The sequence below is a fragment of the Ciona robusta genome, chromosome 11 (genome assembly GCF_009617815.1).
Source record: "Ciona robusta chromosome 11, ASM961781v2".
NCBI lineage: Eukaryota > Metazoa > Chordata > Ascidiacea > Phlebobranchia > Cionidae > Ciona > Ciona robusta.
Window position 1 is genome coordinate 1680798 of NC_143245.1, and position 27663 is coordinate 1708460.

General features: G+C 36.2%; 5 protein-coding genes across 12 annotated transcripts; 2 read left to right on the plus strand and 3 right to left on the minus strand.

The window, feature by feature from the left end:
* The first annotated feature begins 34 nt into the window (after positions 1-34).
* Positions 35-1199, plus strand: LOC149727692 (ovomucoid-like). Its single transcript, XM_089888625.1, has 4 exons — positions 35-171; positions 230-255; positions 752-876; positions 1123-1199. The coding sequence occupies exons 1-4, from the start codon at positions 126-128 to the stop codon at positions 1154-1156; spliced, it is 231 nt and encodes a 76-aa protein (XP_089744751.1). The 5' UTR covers positions 35-125; the 3' UTR covers positions 1157-1199.
* Positions 1200-1530: 331 nt separating this feature from the next.
* LOC149727693 (uncharacterized) lies at positions 1531-11781 on the minus strand. 6 transcript variants are annotated; one of them, XM_089888578.1, is made up of 18 exons: positions 11643-11781; positions 11442-11499; positions 11027-11097; positions 10618-10764; positions 10509-10556; positions 10193-10306; positions 10069-10134; positions 7024-7077; positions 6885-6963; positions 6692-6822; positions 4596-6634; positions 4186-4314; positions 4013-4119; positions 3834-3938; positions 3311-3497; positions 2860-2974; positions 2489-2677; positions 1531-2144 (listed from the first exon to the last, which is right to left on the minus strand). In XM_089888578.1, exons 1-18 carry the CDS (start codon positions 11742-11744, stop codon positions 1965-1967), a joined length of 3921 nt encoding a protein of 1306 aa, XP_089744704.1. In that variant the 5' UTR covers positions 11745-11781; the 3' UTR covers positions 1531-1964. The 6 variants fall into 6 exon arrangements, with proteins under 6 accessions (XP_089744704.1, XP_089744706.1, XP_089744705.1 ...); XM_089888580.1 differs by having other exon boundaries at positions 3834-3911; positions 6885-6966; XM_089888579.1 differs by having other exon boundaries at positions 1531-2141; positions 6885-6966.
* A 20-nt stretch (positions 11782-11801) lies between these two features.
* On the minus strand, positions 11802-14453 carry LOC149727694 (aspartate--tRNA ligase, mitochondrial-like). The gene has a single exon (XM_089888603.1). The coding sequence runs from the start codon at positions 13850-13852 to the stop codon at positions 11936-11938; it is 1917 nt and encodes a 638-aa protein (XP_089744729.1). The 5' UTR covers positions 13853-14453; the 3' UTR covers positions 11802-11935.
* A 1922-nt stretch (positions 14454-16375) lies between these two features.
* LOC149727695 (Na(+)/citrate cotransporter-like) lies at positions 16376-23849 on the plus strand. 3 transcript variants are annotated; one of them, XM_089888643.1, is made up of 13 exons: positions 16376-16565; positions 17211-17476; positions 17863-18001; positions 18249-18356; positions 18837-18899; positions 19155-19306; positions 19703-19825; positions 20332-20436; positions 20874-21118; positions 21550-21689; positions 22272-22433; positions 22752-22889; positions 23423-23849. In XM_089888643.1, exons 1-13 carry the CDS (start codon positions 16458-16460, stop codon positions 23591-23593), a joined length of 1920 nt encoding a protein of 639 aa, XP_089744769.1. In that variant the 5' UTR covers positions 16376-16457; the 3' UTR covers positions 23594-23849. The 3 variants fall into 3 exon arrangements, with proteins under 3 accessions (XP_089744769.1, XP_089744770.1, XP_089744771.1); XM_089888644.1 differs by having other exon boundaries at positions 20874-21097; XM_089888645.1 differs by lacking the exon at positions 18837-18899 and having other exon boundaries at positions 16377-16565.
* A 155-nt stretch (positions 23850-24004) lies between these two features.
* Positions 24005-27653, minus strand: LOC149727696 (cardiolipin synthase (CMP-forming)-like). Its single transcript, XM_089888658.1, has 5 exons — positions 27317-27653; positions 26374-26511; positions 25890-26019; positions 25209-25363; positions 24005-24814 (listed from the first exon to the last, which is right to left on the minus strand). Exons 1-5 carry the CDS (start codon positions 27650-27652, stop codon positions 24635-24637), a joined length of 939 nt encoding a protein of 312 aa, XP_089744784.1. The 5' UTR covers position 27653; the 3' UTR covers positions 24005-24634.
* Positions 27654-27663: the final 10 nt, after the last annotated feature.

A 27663-nucleotide genomic window follows, 5' to 3' on the forward strand; every position in this document is an offset into this window, starting at 1 on the left:
TGGGAAAAGCCATCTGTGAGATAAAGACCGTTCAAGGCATTGTTGTTTAACAGTCAGAGTGCCAGAAAAATAACGAACGTTAAAGACCAACAATTTTTTTGTAAAATAATAAATCGCCCAGAAAGATGAAGAAATATTGTTACGTCATAATAAGTGTTTGTTTGTTAGTGAGTAAGTATTATTACGTAATTACTTTTCACTCAATGTTAATTGTGTGATTTGTTCACAGTGTTACTTCAAGTCAACGCAGATTTGGTAAGTTTTAGTTTAATACGCGGGTGGTACTCTAGTAGGGTGGGGGAAGATGGGACATCTTTTATTCTATTTTCTCGTCTCATTTGGTGGTAAACAAAAAACAATCAAAGAATTATAAAACCATATGCTCACGACTCCCATAGACCGTTATTAATTGTTCAAAACACGATCAGGATATTTGGATATTATGTGCTAAAGTTGTTCCATCTTCCCCAATAGTACTATATATATTATAGAACGTATCCGGTTATCCGCTACTAAGGAAAATCTCAAAGTTTTCACCTCTAAGACCCAGCTACAAAAGTTTGCAAATTTTGATGACTGAAATTTCAGCGTTAAATTTAACTTTGAAACAACTTGCAAAGAAACTTTTTTCCTACACGCGTGACCATATATAACCAAAAAGGATTTTCTTGGGCGAGATCCGTTTTATAACTTATATCTCACCTAATACGAGGGTGTAGAAATGCGAATTGATATTTTAAAAACGTCACAGACATGCAGTGACGTCACAAGTCGCCATTGTACCCGTGACAGAAGACCGGTTTGTGGGGGTAATGGAGCGAAGTCGATAACTTACAGCAACAAGTGCGAATATTGCAGAGAACGCCGAGATGACAAGTAATTATTAGTGTAGACATGTTTGGTAACTAGGGTGTTCAGAACTACAACGGTCTGTATTTGTACCTAAGATCGTTGGTTCTCCAAATCGACTGTAGGTTCGAATTAAGAATCTTGCTTGGGTTTTAGTCCCGACCTTTAAATGCATGCTTGCGAACTTATATAGACCAGAGTTAATCCAACATGTTGTTTATAGAAGGGGAAATATGTTTCCATCAATAAATAAACCACTCGTGCCATTTACAGATCATGGAAAATCCTGCACGACGGTGAATGCTAAAGGAGAGTTTCGCCGATAATAAAATAAATACGCGCTCGTTTGATTGTTTGTGTACACTATACATAGTATAACACACAACTATAAAGCTAGTTATGACTGTAAATATAGAACATACTGGTTATTGAGAAATATATTAGAGGCATGTCTGCGTTGATGGGTGACGGTGGGATTTGAACTCTGTATTGTTCTTGTTCCGAGAAGCACAAAATATACGTATGTCAATCAAGCGGTTTCAGGACAGAGTAACATAAACAACTAACCTCACTATTGCTAATATGTTCCTAACATTTGGTAGCCTATGCATATAAATACGACAGCCGTTAATTGGACATATAGTTACAAAGTCTAACCCACAAAGTTACAGAGGACAACAATAGGTGAGTTGTATGTAATAAAACCAATGTATATAAGTTATATATACATTGAATAAAACACAAATGTTTACAACTGATAAAGGATAGTGACATTCATTTATAAAGGCAGTGTAATCAAATTTGTTTAAAAATTCGGATATTCTACAAAAAATACTAATGCTAACAACATTCACTAGTCATAATTTGGGAAGTTTAGTTTCACAAATAACAAATTGCTCATATCTGAAACTTAGAAACGCTAACAGAATGGTAATAATATAAAATAACGCTAAGTTTTACTTGCGGTGTATTAGAACACTGCATTGAACACGTATCTATACCTGGGTTAGAGACCCAGGGGTACCGGGATTAAATCCAGGCCAGGGTTTTCAACAGTATAAAACTAACGTTATAAAATAATAAAAATGCAATTGCTTATAAAAATAAAACAAAAATTATTTCATTAGGATCTTTCTGGCTCTTGCTCCCCTAGTGGCATGAGTTCCGCAACTATTATTATAAGATGTTGATGTGGTGATGTCATCTTGATTAAGAAGAAACTTTTTATAATCAAGTTTTTGCTGCAGGATCCCAGTGAGGATAAACTCTTTACTCATTATTCTAAGTCCCAACTGCTGTTAATAATAACATTGGTTAAAGCGGTTTAGGTTCCTGCAAAGCAGTAGAAGATGGTTTGAAAATTCCTTTGACGGGTGTTAAAAGTTTCTGTGTTAGACTCCAAACTGTAATTGTTCCAACACAGTGGTAATTGCATGTTATAACAACTGTCATTTGAGGATAAAGAAGTTATGTTCATTCTGTGATTATGCAACAAGAGTTGCCCACCATTATAAATATCCAATCACTGCCAGATACATAGAATATATAAGAGCTGTTTAAAACTTTCCTAAAAGTATAAACAAACTAAATGCAAAAAGAAATGGTTGAACTTAAAGGCATAATTTTTCATCTCTATTACCTTTTTTGTCCTCTTTTCCCCCTCCACCCCGATGATGATGACTCCCACATCCGATCCCGGCTTCCTCTTCACTACTTCCCCTCCTCCACATAGGATAATCTGGTACATCTCATTTGGAGGAGGAAGTACTGACTTCATGACGTGGAGCCGGAGGTCGTGGAACAATGGGAGGCTCCGGGAACGAGCGATCTGTGATGAGGAAGTTTTAAATTGAAGGAAATAAGGATAAAAATTTCAACAAATCACAATATAAAAAAGACAAAAAAAAGATAAAAAAATTATTAAAAAAAGGCAAAATATTAATAAAGACAGAAAAAAGGTTTCAATTAGAAACAATAAAAAAAGATAAAAGTTTTTTTTCAAAGTTTTACTTCCAAACTTTCATGAAGGTTGAAGTTGAATTGATCTTCCAAAGACATTGATGTTGATGAAGATGTTGAATTATTGTGATCTTCCCTTAACTCATAATCCTCTTCTGGAAGAAATCTGCAAGTCAATATCACTGATGTGTTAAAAGTATCACCAACAAGAAACATTACAAATCACAAGTTGATTAATCAAAACAAAATGGTTGTTTTTTTTATTAATATTTGTAACAAACATTTTTGTTTAGGTAAAGTTTTGCAACACACTGTGTAACATTTATCACCCACAAAGTGACATACTTGGCAACTCTTAAGCTGGCACGAGGTGTATGAGCACCCGTGTTATAACAACTGTTGTTTTCCGGCCACTCGAGGATAAAATAAGTTACATTTATTCATTTATTTGAAGGTAAAACACAATTTATTTTTAGTATGCCATCATAATCAGAACTATTACCTCCATTGTTTCTTTGAATCTTTCAACCAATCACAGTTAAGAATATACGCGCCACGCACCACCGCACACATAAACTTCACGGTTCGCCGAATTTTATCGGTAATGAGGTGTGTGCACTCAAGCACGTCGTCAGTCATGTGACCACCAAGGTCGTAAACAATTTTCACACCAAGCTCATCCACGACACCTAGTGGTAAAGAATGAATCATAAATTTATGATAAAACATAGGATTTTAAATTTTGTAATTAAAGTAGAAAAATGTCAAACAATTTTTTTCAAGCTGTTTTATCAATTTAAAAGTTTTTTTGATTTAAATAAAGTGATTTTAAAAGCAGTCTTGCAGTATGGTAGTTGAAAATAAAATAAAGTTTTATACCCAAGAGCCAAAAAAGACTATTTTCCGTTATATCTGGTAGCAGAAGAAACACAATTTTGAAACAATAATTGACGTAAAAGCCCAAACATTTTTTTCAGAATTTGTGAATCAAACAACAATGGTAATATGTAAAAACAACAAAATACCAGTAAACATGACTTTGGGTTTTATTCTTCTTGGACGTAGAGAGAGCTGAACATTGGGCTCGCTCTTTATTCGTTTTGCTGAAAAAATAAGATGGTTGGGGACAACTTTAATCAGGTTATTTTTATATATGATCTTATATAATTTAACATTTTTTTAACAAAATATGACATCGCAATACCTGGGGAGGAAATACTTTGGTCACTCGGTGGAGCTGTTTGCGTGCTTCTTCGCTTTCTAGTCTCTGGTTTAGGTGAGTTACCACTTGAAAAGGTTTTCTTACGGTTTCTGTATAAAAAATAATTAACTTCTAACCTAAAGAATGATTTTATGACAACAACAACACAACGTTACCTTTGTGATTTTCTAATATTTTCATTGTTTTCAACATTTTCAATTTTTACTGAAATCGTTGATTCTGACTGGACGATATTTTTATCCGGTGATGTCACTTCCTGTTTCACTGTGTTACGCTTCATTGAACTTGCATTACATTGAAATAATTTAGTAGAATTTAAAAATAAAATAATCTAAACATACATTACATCCACCAAATGATTTCTAGTTCCGCGACGCAGCAATCAGACATTGTAACCACGAGTGGATAAATAAGTTACATAAGTTGTTTAAGTGTTGGGTAAATCTTGAGCCTAGGTTATGTAACAAGAACCACACCCATATAGACAAAACGACACATTGCACCGTACTCTTAAAATACACCTTATCACCCACCGCTTTACCACCTAATAAAAGAACCAACTTACCTCTTTTTCTTCCCAACTTTCCTCTTTGATCTTCTGGATGTTGCTCCTCCTGAACCATTATCACTTCCAGTGGTTCCACATACAGTTTCATCAGTGTTTTCAGGTTTTTCACGCTTTTTATTCAACCTCCTTTGTTTTGTTCGGGTAGCTTTCTTATTTTCTACAATTGATGATTTTCTATTGTTTCTACTTCTAGTTGCCATGGCAGTAACACCCACTGACGTAGGATCATCAATGCAACCAGTAGATGTTGATTCCTGATCATCTAAACCTTGTCTGGATGTCCTCTGTCGAGATCTTCTTGCTCTGGAGGTTGATGGTGGAGTTGTTGTTGATGCAAGAATTGTTGTTGAATTGGCTGGTGTTGAAATAGTTGATGTTGATTCTGAATGCCTTGGTGCCACAGTTTCCGTTGGAAGACTTACTGCAACATCATCCCAACTTGGAACATCTCCTACAACGGTATCCCTCTCCCCATGGCCACTATCACGGTAAGGCTGAGTTGAACAGTTAGCATAAATATTCTCGGTATATGTGAATCCACAATCCTGTGTTTCATTCTCGGGAGAAGGTGGAGAAAAATCAACAAAACTATCTTCCAATAATTGAAACTGAGGATTCTTTGTTGGTGTTTTATTCATCTCTGAAGATGTTTCCAACTCAGAAATATTTCTGTTCGCATTGTGTTCATGCCCTTGTGCTGGGCTTGCATCATTGTTCGTTACATCACAATCCACATTATTCTCTAACCTTGATATGTTTTCACCACCACTATTTGCAGAAGTAGGGGACGTTGTTGAGGTCTCACCATTCCCACTGTATGCTAAGTCTGATGTTGATGTCCCATGTTCTTTGGGAGATCTACTTGATGAAGTTTCCTCATTCTTTTCTTCATCTAATACTGTGTCAACACTATTTTCATTTAACTGTAAACCTTCCTTGTTGATTGCAACATTTATTTGTTCCCTGCCTAAATCCCCATTATTAGTATGGGAAGGTTGTTTAGCAATAGCACCATCAATTGGCGGTGTTTTAATATGCTCAATGGTTCTTTCTACAGATGACACCTCATCATCGTTGTTCCTAAACTCTGAAGAAGAAATTGATTTCTCTTTAACTTGATCCGGATCTTCAACATCTTCCCCAACTTGATCCAGATCTTCAACATCTTCCCCAACTTGATCCAGATCTTCAACATCTTCCCCAACTTGATCCAGATCTTTAACATCTTCCCCAACTTGATCCAGATCTTCAACATCTTCCCCAACTTGATCCGGATCTTCAACATCTTTCTCAACTTGATCAAGATCTTCAACATCTTCCCCAACTTGATCCCGATCTTCAACATCTTTCCCAATTTGATCAAGATCTTCAACATCTTCCCCAACTTGATCCAGATCTTTAACATCTTCCCCAACTTGATACAGATCTTCAACATCTTCCCCAACTTGATCAAGATCTTCAACATCTTCCCCAACTTGATACAGATCTTCAACATCTTCCCCAACTTGATCAAGATCTTCAACATCTTCCCCAACTTGATCAAGATCTTCAACATCTTCCCCAACTTGATCAAGATCTTCAACATCTTTCCCAACTTGATGTCGATCTTCAACATCTTTCCCAACTTGATCCAGATCTTCAACATCTTTCCCAACTTGATCCAGATCTTCAACATCTTCTTCAACTTGATGCTCATCATCAACATCTTTCCTAACGTGATCCAGATGTTTAACATTATCCACATTAACTTGACCAACCACAACTTGTGAGTTGCGTTCCACACTTGGCAGGAGTGAGCATTCATCCCCACTGTCCACAACATCATTGTTTTCACTATTGCAGTTTATGCTGGGACTAATGATGTCATCACTGTTCCCATGACAACATTCTTCATTGTTTTCTTCTGTTTCCTTAGTGTTTTCAGACTCTCTTTTCCTTGCCTTACCACTCTCTTCATTCTTAGTAATATGGGTTTCTTTTTCTTTAGTATCAACCTGGGTTTCAGCCAAGTACGGATTTGAGTTTCCATCAACATTCTAAACAACAGTGCATCATAAAATTTACAAGAAAATCATAAGAAGAACTATAAATACCTGGGCAACCAAAATGTCTTCCTCTACATCTGTTTCATCTGAGTCGTCATTAACAGACCTTTCAGATTTCTCGTTCATTTTATAAGATGTCTGTGGCGAGTCAACAGTGAGAAGAACTGAATCATCAAGGTCTGTAATAAGATTTCTATGATAAACATTTCAGTTACTTAATTTGATTATGACATCATACTACCTGATGGAATGTCACAATGGATTGGTGATTGTTTGTTATTGTTGACCTCATATTCAGTAATAGCATCTTTACACTGATTCTGCTTAATAAGTTGATTAAGCCCAAACTTTTTATACAACTCTACTCTATATTATCTTACCATATTAGGATTCAAATTTTCATTTTGTAATAAATTTTCCTTGCACTCAAAACTCTGTAAAATAAACATATCTTAAGAGTTAAAGTTCGCAAACACCCCAAAGACTGTACACATACGCGCCTAGTATGGGGAGGCGGGGAGGCGACGCCTCCCCGGTATTTACCGTTATGACGTCAGAAAAACAGGTCGCGTAAGTCTAAACGTCGCGTATTTCTCCAACCGAAAAAAAATGCTTTGACCGTTTTATAGACAACTTTTATTTTTCTTGCACAATGTTAAATGTTCCTTGCAACGAAAACGTATTGTCCATCTCCATTGTTGGACCAAGCGCGATTATATGTTTTCACTATAACACGCGTCGACGGCCGTCACTTTCCGCCAAAAACTAAGACTCACGTAAGCGACGTATCTACGAAAAAAGGAATAACTTCTTTCATGTGCTGAATAGGTAAAAATGCTAATTATTAGGCTGTCTAAACAATGTACACATAGCTTCGGCAAACGGTATAACGTGACAGTATTGAATTCGCGGAGAAGTAATTCGTAATAGACGCTTATTGCATTCTCGAATAACAGATTCTCGCCCAAGATCAACAAATAGTTTGGATAGAAGGTTAGAACCATTTAAACAATGGAAATAAAACCTTCAAAATACTGCAACAAAACCGATCTGTCACGCCAAGGCTGTTCTATCCGCGGTCACGAGGACCAGGATTCAAACTTATTTCAAACGTTGTATTTGACGTTAAGTTGTGTCTAAAACAGCAACATTTTTGAAATAAAACCTTCAAAATACTGCAACAAAACCGATCTGTCACGCCAAGGCTGTTCTATCCGCGGTCACGAGGACCAGGATTCAAACTTATTTCAAACGTTGTATTTGACGTTAAGTTGTGTCTAAAACAGCAACATTTTTTATTGCTTAGACTTAAAATACAACACGAAATGCTGGAATCTGTAAACGTCTTGTGCTCGGTATTCAGAGAAGCAAACAGTTCACCATTTATTCGGTATAATGGCTAACGAGAAACTCGGTAATTGGCTTTCGTTGTAACTTTTTCTGTTTCTTCTCCAAAACGCAAGCTTTACTACATTTAAACTTGGTAAAGATAGATATGAACATTCACTTAGGCTTTTATGGCCGACGAGATGGGTGCCTCGTTATGCAGCGATAGACGCATTCTTGCAAGAATACGAAAACGTATTAGATTGGCAGGAACAAACTTCTTAAAATTCAGAAATGAACGATCGCATCTACAAGTCTTGTATCTATTCATTTGCGCATGAAAAAGTGTTAAACATACTTTATATACAAGTGATAAATCGAATGTTTGTAATAGTAAATCCCGTCTACGTTGCAATCCAAAGTTGTTCCTTAACAGTTGAAACATTCCGAAATTTACTTAGTGATATTACGTGTGTCATTTCCAGTAATAGTTATGATGGTGGCACAGCAGTTGCTTTTGTTAAGTCTTGTTTAGATTTTACATCGAATGCGGGTCTCGTATATAGAGCCCGACCGATATTGCTTTTTTCAAACCGATACCGATATTTTGACAATTTCAGTTGCCGATATCCGATACTTTAATGCACCTAGAAAACTAGACTGATTAAAACCGAAAAATCTGATATAGCTAATAAAAATCAAACTACAGGCTTAATTATTATAATTACTTATTAGTGAACTTGTAATTACTTAATTGGTTAATTTGTAATTGTTTTCAAATAAATTGTACCTTCCTTCCATTAAACAAACATTGTATTTATCAGCCAATGCAGTTTATTTGTGTATCACGTTGAGGCTCAAAAAATTGCGTAAGTGACCTAAAGTAACCTCGACGTTACACGCGCCTGATAAACATGACATGCGGTGGACGCCTGATCAGACGCTTCGACTTATACGTAAGATCAGCGATTCCCAATCTTTTCTAAAAATTTTGCCTGGTGGACCCTTTGCAATTATTTTGATATTTCGCGGACCTATAAAAATCAAAGAATGCTATAGAAAAATGCGAAAACCACACCAATGAAAGAAAAAACTATCAAACACGGTAAGCTGTTTAATGGGATGGGTGCACTTGTTTTGCTGCAATTAAATCAATGTTTGGTTTGGTTTTGAATCACAATCATTGCTTCATTGCGGACCCTCTGAAACTGCTGTACGGACCCCAGTTTGGAAACCGCTGCGTTAGATTGTTACGAACGAGTTGAATTAGGTATACGAACGAGTTTACGTTTATGAACAAGTTAGCGCTCTGCATTAATTCTGACGTAAGTGTGGGCAAACCTAACATCAGGCTGGAAAATACCTTACGCGAAGGCGTTCGTTAATCTTGCTAAACTTACCAAGAGTTTTAATCACGCCGACACACGTTAACAATTTACCTTCGTTCAGTGTGCGTCGCATTGTAGCGAATAGCAACTTCTATACGCTAACAACGACTAGATACTCAAAATATGTCTCAGCATAAAACCGCAATTGTTCTATGAAGCAAACACACTTTTAATCCCAACACCTTAAAGGCAATAAACCACTATTGTAATAATAATCGACGCAACAATTGCTGCTGTGTTGCAACAATCTAATTGTTACTCAATCCCGAATAATCCACGTGTGGATTGGTACTGTGTCATAACAGAAATACGTGTTTATTTAACTTTACGTAAGACTCGTAGTTATGATGCAACCGGTAAACTTGTTGCGCAATCAAAGCTAAATTCCCAAACTCGTCCAAACGCGACCGTAATCGCAAAGAGACAGCGTATTTGATGTTTTTCGTTTTTACTTTTTGTTATAAAATAGTATCGCCACCCCGCTGATTTTGAAATCTAGGCGCCTATGACTGTACATGATAGCTTATGTATGAACTATACCTTAATATTTATGGTAACTGGTACCTGATGATAATATCAACAGATGCTGCAATTACTGATTTAAATTATGTCCATTTAAAGCTTTCTGTAAACTTTGATACAACGGGCAGGTAAAACATCCAAGGTAAAGTAATAACAATACACCAGGATATCTAAAAACTAACATCTTACCTTGTCCACAGAAATAACAGAGCTTTCTAGAATTGATTCATTGATTGGTTGGGAATCTGGAACAAACTGTGACAAAACAAACAACATTATGATGTCAGAACCAAATATTTCCACACCGACTTACATCATCATCAACTTGTTGAAGAGGTTTCTTGAAAGATGTTTCCGGTGTATCAGCAGCAAGTAATGTTGTTGTTGATGTTAATGGGGTTGATATTGCTGATTTCATCCAAGTTGACTAAAAGTGAATTATTTCGTTCAAAACACAATTTAATTGTAAGCTATATTTTGTACCAATGTTCTGTCTGCCATACAGAAGTTGATTAGGGTAAAAACAAACATAATGCAGGTCTGCATTCTTAATTTTCTACATTAGAATTAACTACATACCATATTCCCACACAGCAGATAATAAATATGTTACAAACCATTGAACAAACCTTAATATTTGTGTAGGAATCGGATGTGGAATCCAATGCAGCATAAACCTGTTTAATGTTTAATATTAGTTACTCAATGCATCCAAATAAGTATTATACATGAAAATACCTGATTATATGTGCATTCTATGTTCGCAAACTTTATTTTATCTCCATGTTTTATTGAATATCGAACTTGTGGCTTCAACTTCATTTTCCCGAGTCTTGTTTTGTTACGACTTCCATAATCGTAGACAAATACCTGGTCGTCAACTACCTGGGTATGAACAATCCTATTAGTTTGGTTTTGATACGTGTATATATAGTAGGTTGGGGTGGGAATCGTAAGATGGTCCATGTTTTCATTCTGTTTTATCACCCCATTTGGTAAACACCGATTAATATGGAAATATAAAACCAGGCATAATATAAGTGTAGCAAAATATACAACTCCTTTGGCAATTTAATTTTCAAACCAGCATTTCACCATATTTTGCCTTTATCTAAATCAAATATATTTAGTTAATATATTCCCTTACCTCGATACAAGCATGCTGCTTGCTCAATGCTATCCCATTTTCAATACAAACTCCACAATCCGAATGTCTACCTAGTGAAATATAAATATTTTTGTATGTAATAATCATGCTGCTCTCTCTAATAAAAAAGGTTTTAAACACGACTTGGAAAAATAGCGCTAAATTTAATATACATCATTGATACTAATTGAAACAGAAAGCTTAGTGCATAGTTGCATACATGGTAGGGTGGGGAAAGATGGGACACCTGTTCATTCCATTTTTTGTCCCATTTAGTAGTAGTAAACCAGAAAAATTCAAAGAACTATAAAACTGTGTGCTAAAGGTGTCCCATCTTCCCCCACCCTATTATATATATTTACAATACATTGGCTTATTGCACCCAAAAAGTCCAAAATATTTGTACCAAGCTTACCAATAATATTCTCTCCTTCTAATATCGGGTATTCTTTTACTTTTCCCTGGTTGTTAATCTGAAAAAGAAAGATAAGTTCTTTAACATTACATGGGCAAATTGAGTAATTTACAGTGAGCTTGAGGTGCATAAATAAACTGTGCGTCTGATCCACTTTGCACCCATATTAACTTACAGCTTGACAGGGAGCATAAGACTTACCACAAGTTTCCCAATTTGTTTCCTTTCACCACAATCATCATCATCTTGGTTTGAAACAAATGTTTCGTCTAAATCCAGCTGTTGTGTGCATGGGAAATCCATAGATATTCTATAACATCATATAAACTATCTGAAAAAAACTGTAAAACCTAACACAGGTCTAAAAGTAAGGAACATGACCTCATTTTCAAGACATTTACTTCAGCAGTACAGCATAAAACATTGATTGCAATAAATAAAGTGATTTTATCACATTTTTTTTTGCTTTCGAATTACGTTAAAATAAATTGAATTTATTTATCCGAAACATTAGTTTTAATATGAAACTCTTTTAATATATTTGAATCAATTGAAATTGGTGAATTTGTCATCAGATCTTCACCACGTGAATTTTTCGGGAAAGCTATCACATCACGTATTGTTTCTGTCCCACATAGAATGGACATAATTCTGTCGATACCGAATGCAATTCCTCCATGCGGTGGGGCACCAGAGTCAAGAGCTTCCAATAAATACGAAAGTTCGGTAAAATCGAGGTTGAGAAGTTTGAATATTTGTTGTTGAAGTTTTGAGTCGTGGATGCGAATCGATCCTCCCCCTACTTCATTTCCATTCAGTACAAGATCATAGGCTTGGCTTCGTACTTTTAAAGGGTCAACTTCAAGCAAATGTACATCATCTGGATGTGGGGAAGTGAATGGATGATGTACAGTGCATAAGCCTGTAGTGTCTAGGTCAGCTTCAAACAAAGGGAAATCAACCACCCATAAAAACTGATCTAAATCAACATTTCGATGTTTCACTGAAATTTCATCAAATAATCTTGAAATGATTCTTCTTAACGCGCCTAATGTTTTTTGTGCCGACCTTTTTTCTCCCCATGAAACAACAACAATGTCACTACCCCCTAATTGCAGATGATCAACCAGTTGTTTTGTGACCATTGAGCCAATATTTGTGTTCTTGTGATAACCACTCCATTGACCATTTACAAGACCAAGCAACGCATATGGAGAAGGGTCATCTATGGCAGATGTCATTCTACTCCCAATATACCTTCGAAACTTTGAAGAGAAATGTTTCTGAGCATTCTCCACAACCACAGCTTGTATATTTACTGGGTTGGAGTGATTACCTTGAAGTATTTTAACCAAAGTATCTGGAATAAAAGTAGTGACATCATGAAGCAACATACCAAACCTTGTATCAGGTTTATCACTCCCATACTTTGACATTGCATCATCATATGTTATTAGTTTAAACGATTCATCTGAAAATTTACGCGGCCAACTTGACTTTATCACTTCTTCAGATAACTTGATGACATCATTAACATCGACAAATGACATCTCTATGTCAAGTTGCGTAAACTCCGCTTGTCGATCCCTCTTAAAAGGCTCATCTCTGTAACAACGAGCGAACTGGTAATATCTATCCACTCCACCTATCATCAGTAGTTGCTTCAATTGTTGTGGGCTCTGTGGAAGGGAGTAAAACTTTCCTGGGTTCGAAGACGATGGCACTATGAACTCTCTAGCCCCTCCTGGTGTTGGGTGAAAGAGGGTTGGAGTTTCGACTTCAACAAAACAATTTTCCTCCAGACTTTTTCTCATCTTGGAAAGGACTTTTGATCTGAGTCGAAGATTTTGTTGAAGAATGTCGCCTCGAATATCAAGGTATCGATATTTCTGACGTATCCTTTCTCCTTTACCTGCGAACTTTTGAACTCTGAAGGGAAGAAATTTACATTTATTAAGGATTTCTATGTTATCGGGTATTATTTCTATTTCTCCTGTTACCATATTAGGGTTGGCTTGGCCTTCTGGACGAGTTGTAACTTTTCCTGTGACTTTCATTACAGATTCTGGTTTAACATTTTGAAATGTTTGATTTTTATCTTCGTAACCAGTTATTAAAATCTGGACTGAGCCAAAAGAGTCTCTTAACACAAGGAAGTCTTTTCTTTTATATTCCAACCAACCACATAACGAAACTGCTTCTCCAACATTTTTAATCCTAAGTCCCCCACAAGTGTGGGACCGGTAGGAAAACTTGCTGTTGGGTAACTTTTCATTTTTTATACTTTGTACAACTTGTGGGGTGGCTGAATTTGAAGTAAATTGTTTTGTAACAATGCATATTGTTACAGGATTAAATTTGGGTCGGAATTTAAATAATACAGGTCGTACAACCCTAAACAACTTTAACATTTCAGTATCAGTTTACTATATACAGCCTAATCCTCTAAAAAAACTTATGATGTGTAATAAAAGTTACCAAGGTAAAACTTGTTTCAATATAAACTACTATTTTGCATAATACCAACCACTGTTAAATATTGTTTATTTTTATTCCAAAAATAAAGTCATATTATGGCAGTTTTATGTTGAACAAGAAGTGATTGCTTGTGTTTATCGCAAGCCATGAAAATCTAGGGCCAGTGAAGAATCTCCCCCCCCCCACCTTATTTTCTAACCACTAACACCTAACCCCTAGGTTAGGGTGTTAGGTGTTGATGGTTAAGGGGTTAGTAGTTAGTGATTATATGGGTTAGTAGTTAGTGGTTATAGGGGTTAGTGGTTAGCAAATAAGGTGGGGGGAGATTCTCCACTACCACCGAAAATCTAACTTAATGACATAGTAACACAACTGCTACAGCTAAAGTAACTGTAATTTAATAAAGCAAACAAAACACCTGCGCTGAATTCTTATGCGCATCATCGTTTACACAATATCAATCATTCGTAAGGAATCGTAAGTGCTGACACCTTACTCAGAAGATTTTCACAACTACATCTGAAATATCATTTTGAAAACATTTATTGCAAAAAGGGGAATACCCACGATTCGCGCGTTTGCGTTTTTATAGATGTACCATATTTAGCATCGCTGAATGTAACTTGTTTTATCCCCGCGTGCACGGGAAAACGACAGTCATTCTAACATGGATGTTCTGATTCATACATTCGTGCCAGCTTACGAGCTACCATTTATGTGACTTTGTGGGTGATTGTTTCTTTCTGTATGACTGTAAATTTGGATCAATGATATACCCATTAGGAACCATTGGATTGGCCTTTAGATGTCTGCTGGTCAAAAGACACACATGCTCACAATTCGTTAGTTCAGCTGCAAACACGCTCTTAATGCTAGCAGGATCTAGCACAGATTCCAGTATCGTCAGTTTGGAGAAAACGCTCTAACCGCTATGACGCACGGCACCGGACAAACTAATCGCCCCTCAACGACTATAGGTGGCTGTACACAGTATCCGGAATTCGTCCGTTTTGTATGTTTTGTCCGGATTTCGCTGCCACATGCGGAATTGGACACGGGTTTGCATTCGCGAATAAACCAACGTAGGTCAATTAAGCTAACAAATTTACATAAGCACACATAGAGTGCAGTAAATATGCCCTATAAATAGAGTTGCAGAATAGGTATATAGTAGCGCTATACATGTAAAAACTGTGTTCATTAGATATATTGAGAAGCTAGATGTTAACACCACTAAATTTAAAAGCTCATAATCGAAGAACTTTTAAGAAAACGCAAGTCGAAGTTTTGTCACAATTTTATCTGGTCTGATGTGTGTTGCTAAAACTGGGTTGCTTGCGGCTAACATTTCAAGGAGTTATCCTATTTGGGTTTAGTCGCAGTAGGCTACCGTTTGTTTAATAGAATATACACCGACGTGCTGTGTGTAGGTGCAAATGTGACTTTGTACTTTCTTTGTAATTGAAAATCCAATTCAGCAAACTCCGTGCGGCAATATAATTGCCAGAGGACTCTGATAATTGCCCATCTTCTCGTGATACCTAATATAACACAATGTGTCCACAAGCAGAACAAAGCAGTTCGTATGCAACGGTTCAACAAATATTGACCTTATATTAACCAGCAGTTATAGCGCATACTATGAGCGTGCTAGCAGTCACAAACACTTGTTAAATACCAATCCACAGTAAATAATGATGTGGTAGCTGCAGTTGGGGCAATACTCACGTGGTCGTATATATATATATATATATATATAAAGTTGGCTTATAGCAGGGCGCTGTGTAAAGTCGAGTTGTGTTAAGTATAGTTGCTAAAAAAAGACTCTAGTTAAGGATATAAATGCAACGAAAACTATTTGCTTATTTTTAGAAATAGGGTGTGGTAAGATGGGACACCTTCAGCACTTCATATTCAAATATTCTGATCGTGTTTTAAACAATTAACAGCGGTCAATGGGAGTCGCCAAGATGAGGTTTTATAACTCTGTGAATATTTTTTACTAAACTAAAAGGAAGAGGAAGATAGAATAAAAAAAGGTGTTCCATCTTTCCCACACCCTACTATATGTTAATGCAACCTTATATATATATATATATATATATAATGAACACTTTTGTCAGCAATATTTTATGTTAGTTCTATCCGCCATTTAGTTATAAACTGCTTGTTAGCATCGCCTTTAGGTTGGGAAACCTATAGAGACAAGATTGTATTCAAACACATCCAAAAACAACAACATGGTACAGAATAACCAGTCAAACGAGATCAAATGTGTTTAAACAGCGTTTACAAGTCTTTCAGTATAGACGCGCGTTGATAACAGATCACAGTGGCTAAGTGTCAGGCATTGAAATGTTGCATTTTGCGGCGATATTTTCGAGGAGAGCATTTGTGTTTATAGGGAATTCAGAAAAATATGAAACCATTCAACGCAGATTTATAGGTAATACTTCAATGTTTTGCTTCTCAAAAATACTACTTTACATCTCTTTAAAGCTATAGGAAGATTTACGTTAATCGAAATATTTCACTGTAATGGCCGTGCCGATGGTTTTGCGGCAGATATGGGCATTTCGGAACACCCTCTATATTATTCTACCACCAATATTGTTGTTGCCAATCCCTATCATCATCAACAGCACCGTAAGTGAATGTTTTGCGGCATTAAGCTAATATTGTTTCTCAAACACCAGTTTCCTCTGGAAGTTTAACCGTCAAACTCAATCCCTTGTAAACATATTGCTTTATTAATAGCAGTGTCATTTAATGGTAACGGACTCAAGGTTTAACCTTTAACGTACAGCTTTAAAGCAAGCTTTCATTTTATTTTATATATACCGCATACCGGCACAAGCATACACCACAAACAAAGCTTTACGCTTCCCAAACTTACTCTGCGGTTAACGCACTTACCGCTGCTAGCCATCTACAAATATGTAGTTAGAATTGCCTAGATTTTGCCTAGACCCCACAGTTCAATATATAAAAAAATTCTTTGTTTTTTTATTTTAATTGAGTTGTATGTCACTTTTTATGATCGCGTGATAAATAAGCTACACGACAGTGGTTATAAGTGAAAACATACGAAGTCGCTCTGAAATGGGTGTTCTATTATACACTTTATATCCGCGTAACCCTGTATAGGTTTTTCGTTTTTGTTTTATTTAAATTACTATTATATAGCTCTACTATAAAGACTTTTGGCCTCTCCCAAAGTAATGCCCATATAGGTTTATCTAACGGGGTTTGCTATAAGTTGAAAACCATTTTTTAGAAATTACCTTTTAGGAAGCGTCATGTGGATATGCAATTCTATTAATGGCAATTTATTGGATCACTGAAGCTATACCGTTGGCTGCGACGGCTTTCTTGCCGTTAATTATTTTCCCATTGAGTGGGGTAATGACAGCATCTGCAGTAAGCGCTGCATATTTCACTGATACAGCTTGGTTGTTCGTGGGTGGGCTTATTATTGCTGTGTCTGTGGAAGTCACTGGCTTGCATAAACGAATTGCTCTCAGGGTTCTGCTGTTTGTGGGGGCAAAACCAAGATGGTAAGATCATGAACAAATTTGAATAAATAAAATTGACGCCTAAAGTTTAACGTTTAACCTTGTTAACTGTTAACATCGATAAAAAATATTGCTTGCTTATTTTTTAAGACACATGTAATCCGCCTGTTGAATTGGCTATGTAGGTCTGTGCTGTTATTTTACGTTTCAACCTATAATCATCAGACGAGGGCCTTTTCTGACGACTAAAACACGAATTAGAGTCTTTTCTGACGACTAAAACACAGCAGTTGTCAACTGAAAACCCTACTTGTGCGTCTTGTACTGTCGTCGTAAAATGTAGTTCAAACATTACAACTCTGAAATTATGGCCAATGGAGCAAATGGCAACGATCGTTTGGTCACTCGCGTTTTTTTTACTTTTGCAGTTTAATGTTCGGGTTTATGATGACGACATACTTCTTGTCGATGTGGATAAGCAACACAGCCACAACAGCTATGATGCTTCCCATTGTTGAAGCTGTGTTCCGTGAACTGAAGGCGGGTGAGGAAAAGAGAGCAAATGAGGTGACATATATTTGGTTGGGTGTTTGTGGGCCGAGAGCGGGAGGTTTAGGTTCAAAGCTCGGCGGTTGAAGTTGTTAATGATAAAATGCGTTTCAGAACGACATTTTTTTGCTTTTAATTGGTCTTTGAGGTAAAATCTTATAACAAAACATATATGCGATGGAAAAAGTGATGTTATAATAGTTATATAAATCAAACTAAATCCAAATGACATTGTCTTCATTCTTATGTTCGCTTCATAAAATAGATCTTGGATAAGTTGAAAACACAAAGGAGTCACGACACCAACGCTGAGGTTGATAGTGGCAAAGCATCGACGTCATTTTGTAACCGAAGTTTCGAAGACAACGATCAGGTTGGCATATATAAACGAATGCAATTTTGAATGAAATTAATTTTGTGTTCGGTCACAATAGCGAAGAACGGGAAAGTTTACAGGAGCGAAAAGACAGGTATAACGGTAAAACAAGAGTTGTTAAAATACGCTTGTGGATAAAACAGAAAGAAAAGAAATGTATGTAGTATTCTAATACGCTTAGTATCGATCACAGCCGATGAATACAAATTCAAATGATTTATTATGAACTAACACACTTATTCGGTTACAGTATTTTTAGAATAATAATCTATTGTCATAATTTCATACACAAGGCGATCAGTGTTGCACATTAACAATTTACAATCACTTGATGGCGTTAGCATTAAACCAAAACACTACAATGTAGTCTATATATTATACACTATAGTCTACATACGTCGCCTGTTGATCTGTATACCTTTTTTGGCTTGTCTTACATTTTACGATACTAATGTTTCGATGTACCTGATATTGCAGAATGAGAATAAAAATGAAAAAGAAAGTCAAATCGCCGACTTTGATGACGTAATATTTATACCGGTAAGTGGTGTATGCCTGCTTTGTTAACATCAAGGCGCATTAACATGTACATTTTTGGTGCATTCACATTAATATGAACTTTACTATACGTGTTGGAATATGTAAAAATGCAATGTTAACGTCTAGTAGTGTGAAAGAGATATTCTGGCTTTTTTTAATAAGACAAATGAAAAATTGCTAGAAGATGTCTTCCTGAGTTATACCTGTCAAAACATAAATATTAACGTTTAGTGTTCGTGTGTATTTGGCCTCCAGGATGATATTGAGACGGAAGAACAAAGAAACAAACGAATGGACAATCTTATAAAGGGGATCACACTTTGCGTGCCATATGCTGCTAGCATTGGTGGAACAGCTACTGTAACAGGGACAGGCCCAAACCTTGTATTGTCCGGACAGTTTGCCACGTAAGTTAACGAAATTTACTGTTAGCGTGATGAAGAATACATCCTCTGCCGATAAGCTTTTTAAATATTGTTTTACGTGTAATCTTCAAAACATTTGTTCCAACTACAACCGTTTAAGTTCTACAGACAAAATGATTTGACGAACACACAAACTATACTGGGGTGGGGTAAGATGGGACATCTTTTCATTCTTTTTTCTTGTTAAGAACACGATCAAAGTATTTGAGAATTATGTGCTAGAGGTGTTCCATCTTACCCCATAGTGCAACATGAAAAAAAAACAAACATTTTTTTACACAAAACAATCCTACACAATTTTTATGCGACCTAATTTTCCTACGCTTCCAACACGTACATGCGTTGAAAGCACTTACATACAAAAATAATTCGTTTCAGATTGTTTCCTGACGCAACGATGAAGTTGTCGTTTGGAAGTTGGATCGCATACGCGCTGCCAGGCTCTGTATGTATGTTGATACTTGCGTACATTTGGCTCAGTCTGTATTTTCTCGGATTTAAGTAAGTAATCATATAGTAAGGTGGGGGAAGATGGGACACCTTTACATTTAGTTTCCTCGTCCCATTTAGTAATAAATGAAGATCATTCAAAGAATTATTAAACCATATCCTCACGACTCCTATAAACCGTTGTTAATTGCTTAAAACACGATCAGGTTATTTGGATATCATGTGCCAAAGGTGTCCCATCTTCCCCCAGAGTACTATAATCAAATGGATGTGACTTGTTTTATCTTCGCGTGGCGAGCAACAATATAATCGCTTCATACATCTCGTGTCCGCGAATTGCCACGTATATAACTTTTCGAGTAATTATTTTGGGGGAAAGGGCAATTTAGACAGCAGCCCAAATGAAACACTCGATTGGAGCAATTGTCGTTAAGAGTCTTGTCCAAGGACATACATCCGACACATGTCCACCAAGCGGCAACATCGAGCCTCGAACCAGAATACGACATTTTTGTTCACGCTTTAAAATAAAAAACGCAAAATAAATACATTTTCAGCCTTCGCGAAATTGTCGGTTGTTTTCGAGGTTCTGACGTCACAGAGGGCGAACGAAACGCAAGAAACGTGATTGTTACGGAATACAAGAAACTTGGAGATATAACGTAAGTACGATTATCCAGCAGTAATGTTTTATGCGCAATTAATTGATAATAAAAACAGGTTCTTTTGTATATATGCACGTAAAAACGACATCCGCTTTATTGGCCATTCACACACACAGACTATATCCACACAATTTCTATTCATTGGCTGCCTTTGGCTTTTAAGACGCCGGTTATTACACCTCTACGCATGTTTATTATGGTGAAAAAAATAAATCACGAAATGAATGGATGATTTTTATTTATCCTCGCTTGGCCGGGTGACTTGGTCGTTATATAACACAGATTCCTCAAACACTTCGCGCCCGCTAATGAGTTACCAAATATGTTACTTTGTGAGTAATTAGTGCGATTTCTTGTGAATGTTTATTTATTAGTGGATATAACTGAAAATTTATACAACCTATATAAGCGACCAACTAATTGCACTAAATCAGGTGGAAAGAAGTGACTGTATTATCTCTCTTCATCACTACCGCCCTCTTATGGTTCTTCCGTGATCCTGGTTTCATGCCAGGTTGGTCAATTCTGTTTGAGGAGGATTATGTTGATGACGGCACTGTTGCCATGACGATGGCCTTTCTTTTGTTTATTCTTCCCTCCGAGAGACCTTCGTTTTTACGTAAATCGAGCGGTTTAGACGAAGACGACAAGTCAGAGGGTAAGACGGCGGAAGACCTATGTATAGTTAAGTTTAATTAAGTTTGGTATAGGACTATAGGTGTACCAGCTCCGCTTCTTCCTTTAAACTAAATGTAAATTTGTTTTCATGTTAAGCGTGTTTTAACGATTGTCGCTTTGTCGCAACATCCATTCTTTTTGTTTTAAAAGTGATTTAATCTCTGGCACCAATTCGTCCACAAACAGCAAGCAATTAGGCTACAAACACAGGAGAAGTGTGCATAGAAGTAAAAATCAATGTAAAAATAATTTCGGTTAAAACTTCATTCGGAATAATTGGAATTACTAGTTTAAATCCATATAAACACTACATGCCAATATAAAATTATGTCCATGTTATAATAATGGCCAGGTTTTACATTTTTATTTATGTAAGCTTTATGTACCCCTATATATGCTTTCTTCTCTTAACCTATATATAAACCTTTGTAGACTCAGTATCCACGATGGAATCAGACGAACTCCTTCGACCAGTTGCCCCAATACTGGATTGGAAGACAGTTCACCACAAGTTTCCATGGGCAGTAATGCTTCTTATAACTGGAGGCTTTGCTATGGCGAAAGGGGCAACGGTGATAACATGATTACTTAACTTATATTGACGTTTAAAGTAAACTGTATAGTTTTGCGTGGCATTGAAGATTAAATGACAGGCGAAGACCAAATTTTGTCTCTCAAAGCAACTATATGTGGCATAATGTTTGTTCGACAAGTATTGTTCAGAATATGTCTATGGCATCCACGCCCAATATACACACGCACACATCGTAACGTCTTTTTGCAAATGCGGTGTCAAATAAGTCGTGTAGAAATCAATGAAGAGGAGAGACAATATTTATTCTGTTTTTTTTTAGAAGAAATGCTTAAAATGCACAGGGTATAAATCTGTAACCTAAGTTGTCCCACCACTCGCGAATGTATAAGTAATTATAACGGGTCGGGGTAAGATGGTACATAGCTTTATTCTCTTTTACTATTTCGTTTGGTAGTAAACAAAATATTTACCTAATTATATACCAAAATTCTTCTAAAACCCTCTAAAGATGCATTGTTTAGGAAGAAAGGGATATTATGTCCTAACGGTATCCGTCTTACCTCACAGTACTATATAAAGATACAACCATTAAATATTTACAGTAATTTATTAAATACAGGAATCTGGTTTCTCCGAATGGTTGGGAGATCAACTGATATTTCTTGGTGGAATCGAAACTTGGGCGATCTGTCTCATAGTTACAATTGTCGTGTGCTTGTTCACCGAATGCTCAAGCAATGTGGCGACCGCTTCAATATTCGTACCAATACTGGCACAATTGGTAAGTTCATATACCCACTAAGTGTCAGAACTTACTGTTATAAGATTACCCGCCACTCGAAGAAATATTCGGCAGTTATTCAATTGTGGTTTGATCTCACTTTCAGAATATTTGCCCCATATTTGTATCTAATCTGCCTTATAGGATATTTTGCAACGTCGCAGTTACAGCGTAAACAGGAAATATAGGATCCAGGTGCTAAAGGTATCCCATCTTACCCCACAGTACTATATACATTACATACGTTATAATCTATAGCCCTATACTATTCTCATATCCTAACTATACCATGCTCATACTCCGCAATTTATCCTTCAGGCTCAATCACTTGAAGTTCATCCCTTATATCTCATGTTGCCTCCAGTATTGGCCGCCTCCCTAGCTTTCATGCTACCAGTTGCAACTCCACCAAACGCACTGGCGTTTTCATATGGTCACCTTAAAGTCATGGACTTGGTAAAACAATAAACTTACATAGATAGCTGACTAAGCCTAATACGCTGTTGCTGCCAGGCATATTGTAAGTTCTAAAAGGATATTTTGGCAAATTAATTTAGGGCCTATCTACATTATAAATTTAAAAGAGCTTTCCTGGAAAAGTCTTTTGTAATCTCACAGAAGCCATTAAATCGTTATTAAAGCGTATCTTCGATATAAAACCTCTATATACGATTTTAGGAATATCTTACCAACTAATGTCCTTGCTATTATTAAATAACTTATTTTAAAGCCAAACAGTTAGCCTATTTATAAATCTACCCACAGTAAACCCACAATTAGTTATAGTAGGGTGGGGAAGATGAGACACCTTATCTTCACAACTCCCAAAGACCGTTGTTTATTGTTTAAATCATGATATTTAGATATTATGTACTAAAGGTTTCCCATCTTACCCCACAGTACTAAATACTCCAGTAACGACAATGCTTATAGGACAACCCAATGTAGGTCAACCACACTCGATAGATAATATAAGTTAATTATTTCAGATTAAAGCTGGTTGGATGCTGAACGTTCTTGGAGTTTTAGTGATCTCAGTGTTTATCAACACATACGGTGTCTCATACTTCGGATTAAATGATTTCCCATCATGGGCAGCACTGCCTAAAACATCAGGAACAACTGCAGCTCCAACTTTCAACATGACAAGCACCGTCTAACACTGTTAAACTTTAACGTAATTACTTTGCATTTCATATCTTCTCCTGTTTAGCTGTTTTAGAAAGATGGGACATCTTTAGCACATAATGTCCAAATATCCTGATTATGTTTTAAACAATTAACAACCGTCTATGGGGGTCGTGATGATGTGGTTTTATAATTTTTTGAATGTTCTTTGTTTACTACCAAATGGAACGAGAAAATAGAAAGATGTCTAATCTTCCGCCACCCTACAATATATTCTCTTTAACCAAATATGCCTACATTCTATTAAATATAGGTCATTCGTAAGGACTGCTGCGGGAACTAACAAATATCCAAGACTACACGCGTTTCCGTCTATATTTATAACGTTAGCGTCATGGGCTGGTAAATTATGGTCCGCGAAGCCGATTTATATAAATCGATAATTCATTATGGACAAACTGGTGTATTGAGCCGATTCATTTTCTGCCTGTTTATTAACGACAGGTAAGCCGAACAAAATATTCATGAAAAATTATTCAATGAATTATTTTTTGTATAAAAGCAAAATTGTACACAATAAATGGTAGAAATAATGACACAAAATAAAAAGTAAACCGGGATATCCTGATGCATGATGCTTTTGAAATTATGATTGAATCAACTACAGAATCTAACGGCATATTGGAAGTACAGATGCAATGTAAGACAATAGATTCTTATGTCAAGTTCACATAATTTTGCTTTATAATTTGCAGTGTTTCACTCTTGTTTGCAAACTGCCAGCTCTTACTATTAGGAGACATAGTCTACCTGACCTACGTTAAAGTGCATAGCTGTCTAACTTTACAAACTAGACTGGAATCTGCGCCACACTTAAGCCTCACGATGTGAGAACCTAAGATTCCGAACATCAAAAAGTAACATAGATATTTAGAAACGCTTTCTAAAAGGTTAAACCATTTGCCGATGTAGAGCACAGAATAGTTCATCCATTGCTTATTCCAGTCAACTAGGTTAGAAACTCTTGGCAGTTCCCATTGCAAACAAGTATGTAGAGCAATACAATCCATACATCATGGGCTTTCTTTCATGATTCGAATTGTGTCTTTTTGTAAGATATAACTGACACCAGAAGCTACTGTAGTAAAAGCAGTGAACGCCCACAAACAACGAAGTGCAGCGTGGTCTACAAACCCAAACACAGGAGCAGCCACAGAGCACCATAACAGAATCAACTGTGCCGCAGTGTTTGCCTGTTTGTTATAAATATTGGGTTTTAAATTCATCTATTTCGGTTACACCGCAAAATATTTTTAACTCATCAAACTCCACGAAATGTGTATATACTTTGGGGTAATATTTTTTACATAAGTCTTCAAACATAAAGAGAGGGAGGTTATTAAAACTGTTCCCAACTACCTATACCCTACTAATCTACTATAACTAAAAAAAATCAAATTTGCTTGAACTTACGTAACATAAGTCATAAAAAAAAGACAAAAGTTACAATAATACCTCTATTTTAAATTAAAAACATATATAAATATATATATATATTTTTTTTCGTTCGTTAATTAGCATAAAAAATGACTCAAACTGACAATTTTTAATTTCACTTTGCTTTCCAACAAACAAACTTCATCTTACCTTGCTAAGGTTGGTTGGGGAGAGTTTAACATTAACTAAACTTGGATCAAAATATCTTTCCCAAGTTACAGGGGGTGGGCATGTCTTGTAACGTAGATAAAACACAGCGAGAATAAGGATGACGTCACGACCAATGAACAAACCAGTAAGTGCCCCTGGTGGTGTGGAGAAAATATGGGTTAGATTCGTTAGAGAGCGTCCGGCGCCGTGGCGTAGTGGTTAGCGCGCCTGCCTGTTACCATTAGGTAATGGGTTCAAGGCTCGTCGCTGCTACCATTGTGGGCGTATGTGTCCTTGGGCAAGACACTTAACGACAATTGCTTCAACCCAGTGGTCACTAATGGGTTGTCCAAATTATCAGCCATACATAAAAAAAAAAAAAAAAAAAAGATTCGTTAGAGAGCATACTTGGCAGAGTTGAAAGACATTGGTTTACTTGGATATCCCATTAAGGTAAAACAATTTTACACCAAATAACCTTTTAGCAGCTATCTGGTATAAATAGGCTAAAAGCTATGTTTTGATACCAAAAAAGGTTATTTACCAGATGCCTGGTAGCAGAAGCTGTTTAGGTTTAAAATTAGCCAACTTTTAGAAACTAACTGGTAACATAGTTAATGTATTAAAATATTACTTCTTACACAAAGATACACAAAGTCTAATATAAACAAGCATACATACATGGTATAATGTTGACATATGTGAGAGAAAGGGAAAGAAAAGCAACCAGAACTTTATCAGCAAGTGGATCAAGTGCCGAACCCAATGCTGTTTGTTGTGACGGCCAAGTACGAGCTATTTGTCCATCAATCTGTAAGAAACAAATATTTAAAAAGAGTTGTTTTGTTTATAGAGCATATATAAGTATTCAATTCAAAGTATTTTATATTAACAGTTTTATTTTTTATGGTAAAGTCATAGAGCAAAGCGTGCCGAAGAATCGCCCATTCCTTTTAACAGAATAAGATGGCCTTTTCCCTTTATCAAATTACTGTACATCAACTTAGGTGCATGAGAGTGGGAGTGGCATTTATATAGAAATGCTTTTTTTATTATTAAAAAAAATGCTTAAACCTCTTAACTTTTTTTTTATTTTTCCGGCTGTGACCATTTTTCAATATTAGAAAAAAATCAAAGATTTTCAATTTAATAGGTGTGCACATACCATGTCAGTTACGGCAGCAATCACACACAACACTAAAGCTGTTTGGGATTGACCAGTAAGCACAAGGTAACTGAGATAAGGGGAAACCACGATTCGACAAAATGAAAGTAGGTTTGGGACAGTGTAGATGTTTTCTTTCTGCACGAAAAGATATATTTTATTATTTTTAAATCAAGCCCAGGTCGAAGTATTTATTGCAAGCGTATCAATCCTTTTTTCTTGATCGCATACTTAAAAGGCAAATAACCAACCTGTTTTCAAGCTCCTGCTGGCTAAATAATCAAGGAGACAATCGTTATTATGATGCAAATAATCAGCGTGTGAATTGCTATTATGTCGTAATCAATTGCCAGGTCAAACAATCGCTATTATGATGCAATGAATCCACATGTAAATCCTTACTATTTCGTAATAAACATACCGCTTGGCTAAGGAAAACATCCTAAATATACAGCAGTGCTACTTCTGGAACATATCTAGGCTATTTATTACCAATTACATTTATTTTACACACAGCTGTGAGAAAGGTCGTGTTACCAATTCCCGCGGAAAAAAACGTATGCGCCGCACCTATACAAGGACGTTAATGACGTCATAGTCAACGCGCAGGTGCATTAGCAAATCGGTGCGCCTGACTTCATTTGCTATATACGACTACTATATGTATTATATTACCTCACTTTTAGCTTTAATCGCCGGTAATTTTTGCAATTGCGCGTCTGCAATATGAAAATATTTTGTTTAAAGAAAAATTTTTTTTTTGCGTTTTTTTCTACATCGTCGGCAATATATTGCCAACGGTTTATCCAAATGCGTCGGCAATTACCGATTGCCGAAGTGAGCCTCCAGGGCTGTTTATGTTTTTTATAAAAATTGTTTTGGCATGGGTAAACATGGAAACAAATTACAACAAATAGTATTTTATTTATAAAACACAACTTACCTTCACTGGAATACTTTCAATTTTTTCCTTTTTGCTTTTATTTTCCAAGAGGTTTTCCCATTCTTCATTTGAAGATAGAAGCTTACAACTAAGTGAGAATGATCTGCATTGCTGAGATGATATACAACTTAAATGGCAACGATGAAACTTGTTTAGAGTAGGATGACCAAGTCCCAGTGTGTTGTAGGTTTTTATGTTAATATGTCCATTGTTGCACCATCCAACACTGTGTTTCACCCAATTACTTTTTACATGTTGGCATCGTTCCAATGTCTTGATTGAGTTCAAAGTTTTAGATTGCAGGAATCTTGGAATGGACAAACTGCATTTGATCATAACATTGGAAA

What these genes read in the sequence shown, in the direction of transcription:
- LOC149727693 (XM_089888577.1), bottom strand. Translation starts at nt 11,744, where the DNA reads ATGGATTTCCCATGCACACAACAGCTGGATTTAGACGAAACATTTGTT. An exon ending in ACCCAAAGTCATGTTTACTG is followed by an intron (nt 3,498 to 3,833) that starts GTATTTTGTTGT and finishes CTTTACCACTAG; the next exon opens with GTGTCGTGGATGAGCTTGGT. An exon ending in GGGAAAAGAGGACAAAAAAG is followed by an intron (nt 2,145 to 2,488) that starts GTAATAGAGATG and finishes TATTATTAACAG; the next exon opens with CAGTTGGGACTTAGAATAAT.
- LOC149727692 (XM_089888625.1), top strand. Translation starts at nt 126, where the DNA reads ATGAAGAAATATTGTTACGTCATAATAAGTGTTTGTTTGTTAGTGA. An exon ending in AAGTGTTTGTTTGTTAGTGA is followed by an intron (nt 172 to 229) that starts GTAAGTATTATT and finishes ATTTGTTCACAG; the next exon opens with TGTTACTTCAAGTCAACGCA. An exon ending in AGAGAACGCCGAGATGACAA is followed by an intron (nt 877 to 1,122) that starts GTAATTATTAGT and finishes TGCCATTTACAG; the next exon opens with ATCATGGAAAATCCTGCACG.
- LOC149727696 (XM_089888658.1), bottom strand. Translation starts at nt 27,652, where the DNA reads ATGATCAAATGCAGTTTGTCCATTCCAAGATTCCTGCAATCTAAAACT. An exon ending in TTGCTGCCGTAACTGACATG is followed by an intron (nt 26,020 to 26,373) that starts GTATGTGCACAC and finishes TGTTTCTTACAG; the next exon opens with ATTGATGGACAAATAGCTCG. An exon ending in ATATGTCAACATTATACCAT is followed by an intron (nt 25,364 to 25,889) that starts GTATGTATGCTT and finishes CCACACCACCAG; the next exon opens with GGGCACTTACTGGTTTGTTC.
- LOC149727695 (XM_089888643.1), top strand. Translation starts at nt 16,458, where the DNA reads ATGGCCGTGCCGATGGTTTTGCGGCAGATATGGGCATTTCGGAACACC. An exon ending in CTGTATTTTCTCGGATTTAA is followed by an intron (nt 19,826 to 20,331) that starts GTAAGTAATCAT and finishes ATACATTTTCAG; the next exon opens with CCTTCGCGAAATTGTCGGTT. An exon ending in ACCTTAAAGTCATGGACTTG is followed by an intron (nt 22,890 to 23,422) that starts GTAAAACAATAA and finishes TAATTATTTCAG; the next exon opens with ATTAAAGCTGGTTGGATGCT.
- LOC149727694 (XM_089888603.1), bottom strand. Translation starts at nt 13,852, where the DNA reads ATGTTAAAGTTGTTTAGGGTTGTACGACCTGTATTATTTAAATTCCGA.